Below are 15361 nucleotides of genomic sequence, written 5' to 3' on the forward strand. Positions count from 1 at the left end.
ATTGACATTCATATTGTTATATAACCTTCATTAGTGTCACTTTTTAATGGCTGCATAATACTTTCTTAAGGCAGAAAGTATAGTATTAAACTTCCTCTACTGTCAGAAATTTAGGTTGATTCTAAATCTAGTTGGACCTCTTACATACTATATTTTGCTAATTCCTCACATGTACAGTTTGAAGAAAAAGGTTGCAGATTTTTGGAAAAAATGGTGATGGGTTTTATTTAGATCTGTATAGCTGATCAGATATTTGTAAGAAACTCAAGTACAAGCATCCAGAAGATCATCTAAATATGTAAAGGACTCACAGATAGGCCTGCAATGACATTGTTTAACAGGTATCACATGAGAAGAAATAAGTAAGAAAACCTAGAGGCAAATATGAATATCTTATTATAGTTTATAGCACTCAGTCACAGAGCACATGGCATCCAAACCATTTTCTCTTTTTCTTCTTCCTACCAACTTTCCCATCAAATTTGACTCATTTGTGTGATCAAATGAAAACAATTCACCAAAACTAATTCACGCAAAGATTGAATGACTGATAACCTTACACTGCCATTTTCTCATTTAAAAAAATGGAGGCTCAAGAAATTTCTGGATGCATGAAGGCAATGATTCATATGACATAAACTATTTTTCATTTGCCTTATTGTAATATCTCTCATTTAAAAGGATAAACCAGACAGACATCTATCCACCATCAGACCAATTTATAACACTATAATAGGTAGATAGCAGTTATCTATTTATATAATCTTTTCACTGGACTGGAAGAGAATATGAGTCCTATAAAGAGTCCCAGGGTCCATGTCAAGATCTCTGAACCCCTTACCTGAATTCTTTCCTTCCTTCTAAATCTTTACAATAGATGTCACAGAGAATGTGTGCTCTTGGCAGTTTTATGGTTGAAAGATAAAAGTTTTCTGTCTTATGGCTTCTATTTTTTCAGTGACATGTAAGGCAAGATGCATAGCTGTGGATATTAGAGAAGGGAATGTATAAAATAATAATTTTGAGAGTGGAGGAACTAATTTACTAAAGAAGTGAGGGGGATTACTTGGAAATACTAAGTACCCATTTGGGATTTGTGGTCAAGAATTTTTGTATCTCAAATTCAGTATGATACTGCATTTTTTACCCAGATTCACTATACTTTTGTTACTTACAGATTGAAAAATACTTAATAGCAGAAATTTCTTCAGCATTCATTAAAGCTGTTGTGTTAAAATATGGTTTATCGTTAACAATAGTAGCATGATGCATTTGATAGATGGAGGTATATATACATGCATCAAGTAATACTGATCTAGCCACTGACAATGCTTAGCACAATTAATACCTTTTTTTTACATTTGGCCCCCAGATCCTGTAATAATACTACTGTCCTACTGGGATCTGAATACCATAAGTTTGGAACCAATCTTACCATAAACTGTTGAGGCATGAAGGGGATGTAGAAATTATGAAATTTGATGGTTCTATTTGATTACCATAATCACTGAGGGGATCTTAAAAACAAACATTGCAAAGATTATTGCAGATCTATGGGAGCATCACTGAGGTAGAATTAGACACTTTAACCAATCAATATTCTTTCCCTATTGTCAAATGTACCTCTCGTTAGTGGTAGGATATTTATTTGTTAATTTGATCATTTCCTATATCCCCAAATCAGGCCATCGAGTGATGCTCCAAAAAGAAATTCGTTAGGAAAGAAAAGAAACAATTTTGAAAGTTGTCACCTGAAATAACTGAGACGTTAACATAATGGGAGATGCTTACAGTCAAGAACACACTCTACAGTCCCAATGTTCCGTATTACCTCTATTAGATTCTTAGACTTCTAGATGCAGGAATGGTTTCTAAGTTCTTGGACTGTGAACTGGTATTGTAGGTGGCCGGCTGCAGTCTAGATGGCCAGTGTGCAGTGAACCTTGGAATTTTTTTCCCATTCTTATGAAGTGTGTGTGATGCTTTTCAGTATACTTCTGCTCTGACCTACGACGCTGTTCAAGTGATGACTGAAGCTTTCCGCAACCTACGGAAGCAGAGAATTGAAATCTCCCGAAGGGGAAACGCGGGAGACTGTCTGGCAAACCCAGCAGTCCCCTGGGGACAAGGCGTAGAAATAGAAAGGGCCCTCAAACAGGTTAGTCACTCAAAATGATTATGAATGTGAGTTAACAACGGACACTGTAGTTTTCTACTACATTAGTCTCCTTGTTATGTGTAATATAGAGTGAATAGTATTTCCTGACTGCACAAAGGTAGGTTGAAGAGTGAAAAACAACCTTATAAATGTTGTTTTCTTGACTGGAGCCCAGTGAGAGTAATCTGTACCCCGTTTGTATCTTTGCTTGAAGTAAATTGATAACTGTGATGCTTTCCCATTTCCTCATTAGGTTCAGGTTGAAGGTCTCTCAGGAAATATAAAGTTTGACCAGAATGGAAAAAGAATAAACTATACAATTAACATCATGGAACTCAAAACTAATGGGCCCCGGAAGGTAAATCATTAGGGATCTAAAGGCAGTTTTCTCTGTGTGAGGAGGTGAGTTAATTACCCATCACCTCTTCTTCCAAAGAGTCCTGGAAAAGTGTATTCACGTAGGTAGAGTTTAACTACTTCCAGAAACAGATGTATTTTAAAATGTTTTGTTTCCTAAATATAATCAATTCCTTTCTGGTAAGTAACACTGAAATGTAATCTTTAAACAACTGTGAATAGAACTCTTTATATGTATTTTTTTCTATCAAGGTATAAGAAGTTTAATGAGAAGAGAAAGAGCTATCGCTGCCAGTTTATGGTTCAGAAGACAAAACATAGCTGGTGCAAATATGCGTTAACGTTTTAGCTCAACACCTTCCTTTTAACTGTTATGGATACAGTGTCATTGCTTGGATTTTATTTCTATTTCTATACGCTCACTCCCAAACAGATTACCCTGGGAAAACATAAGAAACGGACATGAAGAAACAAGCTGTTTTTAAGAATTGTTTTTGTTTCATTGTTTATATAAGCCCTATTTCTATCAGAGTCACATATATCAAAGACACATGTCTGTTTAGAAGAAGCCTAGTTAATGTAGATGTAACTTTGGATGCAGACATGAGTTTGAAATTATTAAATTCTTGGCTGAAAGAAAGATCACTTATCCATGTGCCTATCTTTCTGTAACCTTTTTCAGATTGGATACTGGAGTGAAGTAGACAAAATGGTCGTTACCCTTACTGAACTCCCCTCTGGAAATGATACCTCTGGGCTCGAGAATAAGACTGTTGTTGTCACTACAATTTTGGTAATTAGCTACAGATGCCTATGCTTTACTTTAGTTTTTCTTATGGAAAACATCTGCCAACTAGAATTGCTGTTTGCATTTGAGGATAACTGATGCAGTGCTGCTTTGGCACCATTTTAATCACGTATAGTATATTTACTCTGTCAAAAGGACTACACAGGCATTAAGCAAAGCATTCAAAATATTTCCTATCCTCTTCAATACTGAAATTTAGCTTGACGGGTAATTCATACACTGGTGCATCACTAAGTGTGAACAACTCGGGAAAGTCTTGAAGAGCGTTCCTTGTATTTCCTCAAGTGCTTTACCTTTCACTTCCCATGCAGTTGTGGGTACATTCTCTTTTTACATTTGTTACATGGTCTAGTAGCAGTGTCAATATCTTTTTCTTTATAATATAAGATGAAATTCTTAAAGATAAAGATAATCTCCCTTTTTTTAAACCCCCAAACTCAACACAGTCATTAGCACATAGCCAGTGCTGAATGAATGAGACAAAACTGAACTGAATCTTGAACATCTAGGCTTTGGATAGATGGAAGGAAGATGTAGATCCTCGTGACAAGCTGTTAGTGAAATGAAATGGAGGAAATGGGGTTCACTAATAGTACATGGTTTTATGACAAAACAGTTGTATTTTGTTTTATTAAGCAGCGATATAGTAAACTTGTGGGATTCATTATTCTGACAATATTGAGAAGAAAAACATAGATAGGTTAATAAAATAAGAGATCTGGATAAAAACATTGGCATTTGGAAATATATTAATAAGGGTAAGTAAGCTAGACATTTGAGGGATTTTGCCTTAATCATGCCATTGAGAGGAACTGTATCACTGAGCCCCCAAATATGCTTGGTGCCACTTTCCAGGGGAGGATATTGGGCTATTTTGAATCATTTTCATACCTCCCTTTTCTTATGTTTACAGGGGGAAGCTGCTCTCTCTCCTTGGAATATAATTCTAGGAGAGAATATCTCATAGATGAAGTGAGACATGAAATGTCAGAGGGTGGCATCAGCATATGACCACGCCAGTGACTGTTTTAGTCTGTGCATCACTGACCATGAGCCTCATGTCCCCATGAACCTCACCCTTGAAGAAACAGTACACAGAGTTTTGGGTGAACGCTGTTTCTTGAGGACAGCATAACCTTAACATAAGAGCATGGTGGATCCAGAGTTGAATAAAACAGATGTTGAGCAGCATAATTCCCCTCTAAGCTCTAGGACTTAACAAGCATGACAAGGGGACAAGCCAACAGTTTGTGCTTTTGAGTTTCTTATTTACTTTTGTATGGCTAGGTACAAACCATATTAATAAACTATAACGGTAGACATTTGATAACCTTTTTCCAAAAGTATCACGCTTAGATATTTTTCGCTAATATTGTCCGCCATTTATATTCTACAATTTCTCTGGCTAACAGGTAATAATTAAACCAGAAGACTTGATTCAGTGAGAGTAGTTACACAGCTATTTTTATCAATGAAAGCACTGTCTTTCCATATAGGAATCTCCATATGTTATGATGAAGAAAAATCATGAAATGCTTGAAGGCAATGAGCGTTATGAGGGCTACTGTGTTGACTTGGCTGCAGAAATCGCCAAACATTGTGGGTTCAAGTACAAGTTGACAATTGTTGGGGATGGCAAGTATGGGGCCAGGGATGCTGACACGAAAATTTGGAATGGGATGGTTGGAGAACTTGTATATGGGGTAAGTATAGCTCTTCTCCCAAATAAAGTCATTCAAGTGAACTTTTGTTGACAGAATGCCTCCCTTCCCTGCAAAGTGCCTATATCTGAGGTTGTTGGTTTCCCACATTACTTAAGAATATTATTCTATTTCCTTGTGAACATCTGAAGATTAAGGATGAAGTCAGAAGCACACACGCACACTAAATGAGACAGGCCTTCTATCTGTCTTGAGGCCTATGGGCCATATGCATTGTTCAGAGGCAGCAAAGGCACAGACACAGTGTAGGGATGTAATTATAAAAATCAAGTCAGATGGGTGTACTGTGTATTTATAAAAAGGAGGGATATTTGGAGAACAGATTGGTTTTTGTTTGTTTGCTTATTCTTTACTGGGACATTACCAGGGAAATAATTATTGACATTTCCCTTATTTCCTTTCCTTCCCTTTTGATCCAATACTGTAAGCATGATTCCTTTTTTGACCATGACTCCAGGTACTATTACTTTCATTTGTTTCCCTTACAGAAAGCTGACATTGCAATTGCTCCATTAACTATTACCCTTGTGAGAGAAGAGGTGATTGACTTCTCAAAGCCCTTTATGAGCCTCGGGATATCTATCATGATCAAGAAGCCTCAGAAGTCCAAACCAGGAGTGTTTTCATTTCTTGATCCTTTAGCCTATGAGATCTGGATGTGCATTGTTTTTGCCTACATTGGGGTCAGTGTAGTTTTATTCCTGGTCAGCAGATTTAGCCCCTACGAGTGGCACACTGAGGAGTTTGAAGATGGAAGAGAAACACAAAGTAGTGAATCAACTAATGAATTTGGGATTTTTAATAGTCTCTGGTTTTCCTTGGGTGCCTTTATGCAGCAAGGATGCGATATTTCGCCAAGGTTGGTCACTCACCTGCTTCAACTTTGTGCATTTTAGGTCTCAAGTGGATATTCATGGTGTTTATGAATTCACTTAAAGAAGTAAACAGCTGCCGACTACCTGCCCAAGCAGTTTGAGACTCTTAAGGACAGGCTTTTACCATCGGCATAAGCCTGTGAAATATTTGAGCAATGTTCTTTGAATGTTGAGCATATATTTCCTGGTGAAATTATACACACCATGGAGAGGCTATAAAATGCATAAGGTTCCTATCATTCCATGCCTTCTTGGAGGGGTACCGTGTTTTTGCTGCATATTCTCATTTTACAGTCATCTGTGTGTTGATCCACAGACCTGTATATGGGAAAATGGGCAACATTACTTATTAACTACAAAAACAAAAAGTTGTTTACAAAACTTCATTGGCACACATCCCATCTCTTTTATTTTCCCATTATTAGCTCATGCAAATGGTATCATAAAGGTATTATAAAACTTGTTTTTTTTTTTTAAAGGTTAGGTCATTGGATTAAAGGGAATATACAGTAACATATTTCCCAAGTATATAGAAATACATGGCTGGGTAATAATGATGATTGATTCATTACAAAGACTTGTGCCATAATGAATAGTAATTCACACACGTAATGGAACAAATTTATGCACCTCTAGTCTCATTATGATATATTAATTCCTGCATTAGAATCCCTAAATATAACAAATATGTCACAAAATACATTTTGCCTTTGTTCATGTGACATACATGAATAAGAATGATAGCCATACCTGGTGCTTAAGAAGAATAAATTATACTTTTTCTAATGTGATTCTTTTCACATTTAAAGCCAAATTTATTTATCTTCTGGCACATTTTAATCTAGGTGTGATTACCCTCCTTTGATTCTATGGGATATTTTAATGACTAGTGAAAGGGGTGACTTTTCTAATGCTATTTCATTATATTGTTAGTTTTTGAGCACTTTGGAGATAAGTGATTAATTTCAGAAAACTATGTGAGAAACTCAAAATATATGTACCTTCTTGCAGTCTTTTTTTGTATATTCCACCCAGTGAGATCAATTAAATATATCTTGTATGTAGAAATTATTAGTGGCTTACTTCTCTGTTAGTAGGACACATTGTTAAGAATTATTTGGACTTTAACAAATCTTAATTCCATAAAATTCCCTGTGACATTATGAAATATGCCAATGTTATTTGCATGGCATATATGTGTAATAACTTTAATATATAATGATATAGAATAATATAGAAATATAGAATAATTGTATATAAAATAATACATAATTATGGTGACCTCTGACAAAATATATAAGATTCATAGTTTTATATTTAGTTTATCTGATTTAAGTTAAAGACATAAAGAGAATTTTTTAATAATGAGGGAGAAAATCCTAACCAAACGGAGATTTCTGAGAATACTCTGGTCCATAAATAATAATAAAATTATTCATCTTTGGTAAGAAAGCTACTGAAGTATAAAACTACTTTATTCCTGAGATATAAGGCAATTATCCTAGGGTAACATAAACTATGCTCTGCCTTTTGAATAAGTAAGGAGAAGCATATGAGGTTCATTATAAAGTAAAACGTATTGATCCAGATTCCCATATGTCGATCCTTAGGTTTGCGATCCTCACGCATCATGGCTCTGAAGTTATTTGTTTTGGTGTCCAGTGCTTATCAAGGCCCAGAAAACATATGTATAGGGACTGAAGCACAGGCACCTTTCATAATCTGTGTTACCCCAGTGTCCACCATGGCATACAGATAACGTCTAAATTTCAATGAGCCTGTTTCCTAAAATATGGCCTTTTTTTCTGTGCTCTTGATTTCATTCATGAGTCATGACTTACTACAATTACACATGCAATAATTTTTATGTCCTGCTAAGATTTTATATAGAATATTTTTTCTTGCCATCAACTGATTTATTTTTTTGCCACAGAGTATATATGAACAAAAATTTGCTTTATTAAAAAATTTTAAGTGTACATATCTTTCATTCTGTGTTATATGTGCATTTAAAAATTGAACATACTGGACGATATTGGAAAATTTAATGATTTTTTTAAACAAACCAAACTACTTTTTTTGCAATGTAATGGTGGTGACCCCAGTGTAGAAAAGAATAGAAAAGCCTTGTATCTAATGATGATGATGATGATGATGATGCATGAAATGCACAGATCACTTTGAAATGCTCTTTAAATATCTTCAAAGATATTTATCACCTCTTTTCAAGTAAAATATTATGTGGAACTATATTATTAATATTAATAGAACATTTAAATTTTAATCTGGAACGATTTATTGAACTGAATTGGTCATTTGCCTGAAATTAAGTTTAGAATATATTAACTATAGTTTTCCAAAGACTAGAACCACAGAAATTGTAAGAGTAAAAGGCTGTAAGTTGACTTTTATTCTCCTGCTTGCCTCTGTTTTTATCCCCAGTATCTCAAAAGGATTGAAATGAATAAAAATACCATTCTTAAAATAATTATTTAATAGAGATTTAAAGGAAATGATAAAATACGTATGTTTATTTGCTTCTTTAGGGCAGATACAGAGAGGTGAAGGTTGCTTTTAGTTTTGTTTTGTTTTGTTTTACTTTTTTTTTTTTACAGAAACCATTTTTGTCTGTCACCATAAAACATAAATTGTATTTGCCTCCTCCACAAACAATTTCTTTCAGAACATTAATTGATCCTTTGAAAACATTTACAAGTAAATAATAAGCTGCTCAAGAATTTTCTGCTTTGAATGTTGTATAAGTTCAATACATTTTTTGAGATATCTTATAAAACTTTAAATAAATTGGCATATTTCAGCTATTAAATCTGACATAAGCACTGGAACTGAAAGCAACTTATGTCTTTAACTTGTGTTTATTTCACAAGTGGAACAGAATTACTTATAAAAATGATTCTCAAATATATTACCAATTACTATGCAGCATATAGTGTCAAAGCAATTACCGTGAAATCAATTTTGTTTTAAGGGATCTCAACTGCCCTCTTAATATGGGGTACATGTCATATAATTATACCTTTCATTTTTCTGGAATAAATAGTGAACGTTTTGAGAGTGGCTGTGTCTACACAAGAGGTTACTTAAATTTAAAATGTGTTTAGTATCCTTTACAGAATATAAGAGAAGTTAACTTTTTCCATCTTGTCATATTTATTTAATTCTTTGCATCTCTCAGAGACTGTGTATGATAAAGGCTCTTATTTATATTGTTTTTCATTGCTTGCTCACTCTTCTCCTTTAGCAACAGATGGTCTTGTCTTTAAAAAAAAATTACTTTTAAATTAGCTTCCTCACTCTTTCTTGACTGCTAGAGTAGTTTATTCTACAAATATTACCCAATGATTTGATATAGTATCTGTGTTTCATCAAAAGGTTTCTTTCTTACTGTTAAATATCAGGAGGTCTGTTTTAGGCCATAAATTACCAAATGTTCATAATTTAACTTTTTAGAAATGTTACATCTTTGCTGTAACAAGTTTAATTGTTAGACACAAAGTTATTAACAAAAAAGGTATTATCTTGGATTGTTAATATTACTTAAATCCCTTTATATGTAGAATCCCATAAAATCTTTCAAAATAATATGATGAATATCTATTTCTATATCTATGCTTATCTACTGAGGGTTTAAAGTAAATTATTAGGAATCTATTAAGCTTTTAAAAAGTATTTTAAATAGGAATTTATGGCTAAAAATATTTTTATTTTATTATATTGCAAATTAGAAATTTGTATCTTGGCAAACTTTTAAATGTTCTAATTTCATTTTCCTTGAGTTTTCTTTTTTTCTTAAGCAGGAGGCACAAAGGAACAGGGTCGTAGCAGTCCATGCCATGAAGCATCAGATTTTTATTCATTAAGAATTATATTTTGTGTCATACCTTTGTTTGTAATATCATTTTTTTTCCATTTTCTATCCTGCACTGTAACTAAAACCTATGTTTTTGCACACACAACCCTCAATGAAATTTTAGCGCTTTTTGAGGGTTTGGGAACTTCATTGGCCAAATTACCAGGAGGGTTTCATCAGTTTAAAGCTACATGTGTGGTGCACCTTCTTTTATTTTTAATATTTGATTTTGTTTTTCAACATTATTGCGAATTTTGTGAGTGATCTTAAATTCTCTTGTTCGTGTTTGCTTATGTCATGAATGGATAGTAGTATGAGAATTGGATGGATTATTTGCACATGCCTTGAAATTGCTTCGTTATGAGATTTCATACCATAAACAATTTGGGCATTATAACTATGAAAGAATCTGAAGAATCTGAAGTTTTGGCCTCTGGGTATCTCATTAAATTCAGCTTATCTGTACTCCTTCCCCAGAATGCTTAATAGTTTCCAGTTTTATTAACTAGCAGATATATTGAAAAGTATAAAGTTAAATATTCCCATATAAGTCAATATTTGCATAATACTGCTAACTTGTTTTTTTTTATTAGGTCATTCATTTCACTTTACAAATCCATTTCATACTTGTTATTAGATCCCTCTCTGGGCGCATTGTTGGAGGTGTGTGGTGGTTCTTTACCCTGATCATAATCTCCTCCTACACGGCTAACTTAGCTGCCTTCCTGACTGTAGAGAGGATGGTGTCTCCCATCGAAAGTGCTGAGGATCTTTCTAAGCAAACAGAAATTGCTTATGGAACATTAGACTCTGGATCCACCAAAGAGTTTTTCAGGGTAAGAGATTCTGTTTGTGATCTTCTGATTTTGCTCTTAAAATGTAACCATTTTAAACCTTGTCCCCCTCCCCCCGCACTCCTGTGCTCTACACAAAGGTGCTATGAGATAGTAACCTCCCTCTCTGTCTTAACTCTACTTCTGTTCTTGACCTTGTCCCCACACCTTTCCCTATCCCTGTCCTCAGCTCCATCTTTATCTATTTTCTGATGCCTAACTCCTTAGGAGAAAAACACAGCATTGCAATAGAATTATTTCATAATTATTCATTTTTAATTGAATTTTATGAAGATTGATTGTCCTTTTGGAATGAATTGAAGCAAAGTATAATTAAGTTTAGGTTGTTACTATTTTTGAAACAAAAATGTGTTGTCTTTGGTTTTATTTTAAATAAACATGACTGTCATATATTTTAAATAGTTTACAGTTGAAAACTCACTTTCAAATCAGTTATGTTAATTTCTTGTCAGCAAACAGATTATGTTAACGTCTGAAAATTCTGAATTTTTGTCAAAGTCTCCAAGAAAAGGCTAACAAAGGTCTTTAGCTTTTTAAAAAGAAAATGGGTAGCTTGATTATAATGTGTCTATTAAGTGTATTTTACTTTTCAAAAACATTGTGGCCTTTTGGTATTTGTTTATAGAACAAGCCATATAACCTGATGTTGGTATACTTTCATTATACTATTTTCTCTATATAAGAACTTATTATGTTAAAATATTTAAATACAGCTGATAAACTTAGGAGTTCAGCCAATATATATAACATAAGATGATCTCTGATAATCCAACAGTATCTTAGAATGCATCTGAATTTTCTCGAGTGAGATCTAGGCAAATTTACTTCATAATTAGGATCGGGACTTCATTTTCCAGTTGAAGGTAGTAGAGGATATAATTTGAAGACTGGTTCGTCTACATTGTCTCTGGTCTCTTTTCCAAATAACTTCAGTTGAACTGAAATATGATAGGAGAACAAGTGGCGGGGGCAGACCACAGTTGATAACAGATAATAATCTGGGTATGTGTAGGGAGGGCAGAACCTTGATGTTTTCTGTAAGCACTGCAACTTAAGCACACAAATGTGGTCAATCTCTCAGCAGCTACTTTGACTTTAAGGCAGTTCTGTGTATGAATGTTATAATACAGATTTGCTACTGATGACAATTTGCTTTCATTTATGAACATACATGAATATGTACATAAATATTATTTTTTAAAGTTTATTTATTTTGAGAGAGAGAGAGATCAGGGAAGGGGCAGAGAGAGCAGGAAAAGAGAATTCTAAGCAGGCTGTATGCTGTCAGTGTGGATCCCGACACTGGGCTTGATCTCAAGAACCTTGAGATCATGACCTGAGCTGTAATCAAGTGTTGGACGCTTAACCAACTGAGCCACCCAGGTGCCCTGTACACAAATAAATATTCTTAATGTACCACAGTGCTCTAGCTTGATCATAACAATGGATCTATTAAAATAAATTAGAATATTGCATGGTTCTTAATTAGAAGCATATTTTGAAGCATTTTTTATTATTTGTATCCCAATAAGACTTGCATTTGTTTGTATAGTTCATTAGTATTCCTCCATCTTGAAGTAAGTGAAATATGTGAATGAGGCAAAGTACCTGCTCTATCATGGTTTACTTAGTGCTACTAATATTGATTAAAACAATCTTGTTTCCATATCGTCTCTTACAGAGTAGTATACATATGTTGAGAGCTACTGTCATTAGCTTGTTTGCACAACAGAAGTACCAAGTACTCTCAACTACTTTACATTCACATTTCCAGAGCTTTGCAGTATACCTTAACTCAGTCAGTCATAGAATGTGTATGTGTAATAATCAAGATGCCAGGATCCTGTGGTCAGTATACTCAAAATTCCTAGTAGACAAGATAAGAAAGCTAGACGACTCTGGAAAAGAATGCTGTTACTCTTGTGTTGCAATGCACACAAAACCATGAGCATGGAGACCATGGTTCCAATGTGCAGTATATTCATGGATGTGTATACATACACACTTGCCAACATTATTTGTGCTGTGCCATTTGCCAATGTAAGATAGTGAGCTTACCTTTCCTAGAGTAATAGAGAAGTGATACTGAGTATTTAGGCAAACTAATAACTTTTATTAGCATAGCTTTCCAAAGCATTTTCTTATACATTATCTCTGTTAAAGCATAATTAACATACAGTGTTATATTAGTCTCAGGTGTATGGTAAAATGGTTCAACAATTCTATGCATTACTCAGTGCTCATAACGATAAATGTACTTTTAATTCCCTTTATCTATTTTGCCCCACAGCCACCATTTTGTTCTCTGTATTTAAGAGTCTGTTCTCTTTTTTTCCTTGTTTGTTGGGTTTGTTTCTTAAATTCCACATATGAGTGAAATCTTACGGCCTTTGTCTTTCTATGTTTATTTATTCCACTTATATTATTCTCTCTCAATCCATCCACGTTATTGCAAATGGCATGATCTCATTCTTAGGAGAGATCCATAATAGTCCATCATGTGTATATTCCACATCTTCTTTATCCCATTATCTTTTTGAATCTCACAGTACTTCTGCCTAATATTCAGAGTCATGATTTTTGTTGGCATACTTTGCACTATTAAAGTAAATTTTGCAGACATGACCAAATTCAGGCAGCTAATGATTGTGCTGAGGGGTTTTTTCCATAAACCATTTTTGCATGCAAAGAAAGGTCTCTGGATTTTTTTTTTTTTTGCTGCACCCTTGCTCGGTTTGGGTTACATCCACGTCTGCTTGTGTGATATTAGAGAATTATAATGGTAGAAATTTGGGCAGGGCTTCACCTTCCTCTCAACATAACTTCAAAAGGAAACTGATGGTGAATCAACTGTGGTTAGGTGTCAGTGCATATAGCATCATAGTCAGCTTCTCCTTATCTAGAAGAAGAAGAGCACGGGCTCAAAAATACATAAGGACCACACTATTTATTCTATTAGTATTTATTCCCAGTAAAGGGAAGCTAACAAAACAGCACACTTCAGCAAAGTGAATAGGAGCTTGGCATGTTAATTCTTCCATTGTAATTTGTTTGTAATTTGGTGGTAATTGGAGAAATTATCTATACAAAAGGTTTGTTTCTGGAAGTTGGATTAAATAAAAAGGTGCTGCTAAATCAAGAGTAATTTTGATAATTAATGAAAATTATTAATAAAAATTAATCAAAAGTATTAATGTTTGATAATTGGGTGCCATGATGAAAATAGTGAGGACAATCTTAGTTTTGCTTTGAATCCCCCCAAAAAAGTTTTCTAGGACAACTGTGGCATTCCAGCTGTATCTATCATGCCTCATACCTTTTCACATAAGGTTTATTGCAATAGCATATGGAGCCTGAATAAAAGATTCTCTTTTGAAAAAAATAATTTCTCTTTAGAGTGTTATCTAATATGTATTGAATACGGTGAAGCTAACTTATAGACATTCTAAAAGTAAATATAATTGATTTTCACTAACATTCTTTCCCTTAAATCCCAGGGTATAATTTCTCTTAGCTGTAGTCTGGTTGAACTTCTAAGCTTCTGATGGAAAAATGTTACAAAGGAAATTCTCCTTGCTTCTATTCCTAAAATTAATAGTCACCGCACATCTTGGGTCATTCTCTCTCAATTGTGCTTCAGCTCTAGGCATGCCTGGGATTCCTGTAAGGTGGATTCAGGACAGGATGACAGCTGGCAGATTGATTAACATGATGCCCAGTCTGCCAGGAAAAGTGATATGGATGGACTAGGCTGAAGTTAGACTGAAGACATGTATTGTACTCTATGTTCTCTAGACATCTGTTGTGCTTGCTTTCAGATCTCAGACAGCTAATTACATGTGGAAGAAAAAGCATTTACCATTTTTACCATTTGCTAATATTTAAAGTTCTAACAGTTATCTTATGTTTCCTAACATGGCTTCATTTGGCTTTATTGATAGCTTTTTCATTATTACACTGTTTATGATTAGGGATTTTATTATTATATTATGAAAAGTTTTCTACTGTCATAGGGTTCATGAAGCTAGTTTTCTGTTTTTACCACAGCAACAGCTTTGGATTTAGTCATTGGAGAAATTGATTTGAGAAGTCAGGTCATTGGCTAAATTTTGAAGATATATAACTAGCAAAAGAATGAAAAATAACTTGTCTTTTGTCTGAATGTTAACAAATATTTCTTAAAAGTGTATTTTTGTTGGAATGAAAGCATGTTATTTAAAATTATAAGATGAATGTTTTTTCCCCTTTGTAGGGATCTATCTGTTTTGTCCTAAGGTGCTATCAGTTACTCAATTTAAGTCCAAAGTATTTTCAGATTTCAGGTAAATAATTTAATAAATACTGTATTGTAATTATATTCCTTTGTAAAGTCAGTGAGTGTGCATTAGATTTAGAATTCCAATTTCAGCTATACATTTTCTAACTTAAAATCAGTGGTAAACAGTGAAACAAGTATGAATGAAATATTTACTTTCTTCTGCTAGAGAAAGACAGTAAATGGAGGACAGTCTTGTAACCATTAGGGAAAAATGTGTAATAAGATGGCCAACAGGACTGATAAGGGAATTCCAGTCCTAGTCAGAAGACTACCCTTCCGGGATTTCCTTCCTACCCTGCTTGCCACAGGCACCAAATTACTTACTACTAATGAGGGGTGCGGAAATAACAGACTATAAATTGTCCCATCTGTTGATGCTCTGGGCTCAGATCTCTGGAG

General features: G+C 34.2%; 1 protein-coding gene across 3 annotated transcripts in view; it reads left to right on the top strand.

Moving 5' to 3' along the window:
- Window positions 1-15361, top strand: part of GRIA2 (glutamate ionotropic receptor AMPA type subunit 2) — a 157697-nt gene that overhangs the window by 119103 nt on the left and 23233 nt on the right. For all 3 annotated transcript variants that reach the window (XM_060653906.3, XM_060653904.3, XM_060653903.3), the window contains exons 7-12: window positions 1991-2158; window positions 2412-2516; window positions 3198-3308; window positions 4820-5026; window positions 5533-5903; window positions 10428-10626. In XM_060653906.3, coding sequence (XP_060509889.1) covers window positions 1991-2158; window positions 2412-2516; window positions 3198-3308; window positions 4820-5026; window positions 5533-5903; window positions 10428-10626 — 1161 coding nt within the window. The remainder of the gene's footprint in view (window positions 1-1990; window positions 2159-2411; window positions 2517-3197; window positions 3309-4819; window positions 5027-5532; window positions 5904-10427; window positions 10627-15361) is intronic.

The sequence above is a fragment of the Panthera onca genome, chromosome B1, assembly GCF_046562875.1.
Source record: "Panthera onca isolate mPanOnc1 chromosome B1, mPanOnc1 haplotype 2, whole genome shotgun sequence".
Taxonomy (NCBI): domain Eukaryota; kingdom Metazoa; phylum Chordata; class Mammalia; order Carnivora; family Felidae; genus Panthera; species Panthera onca.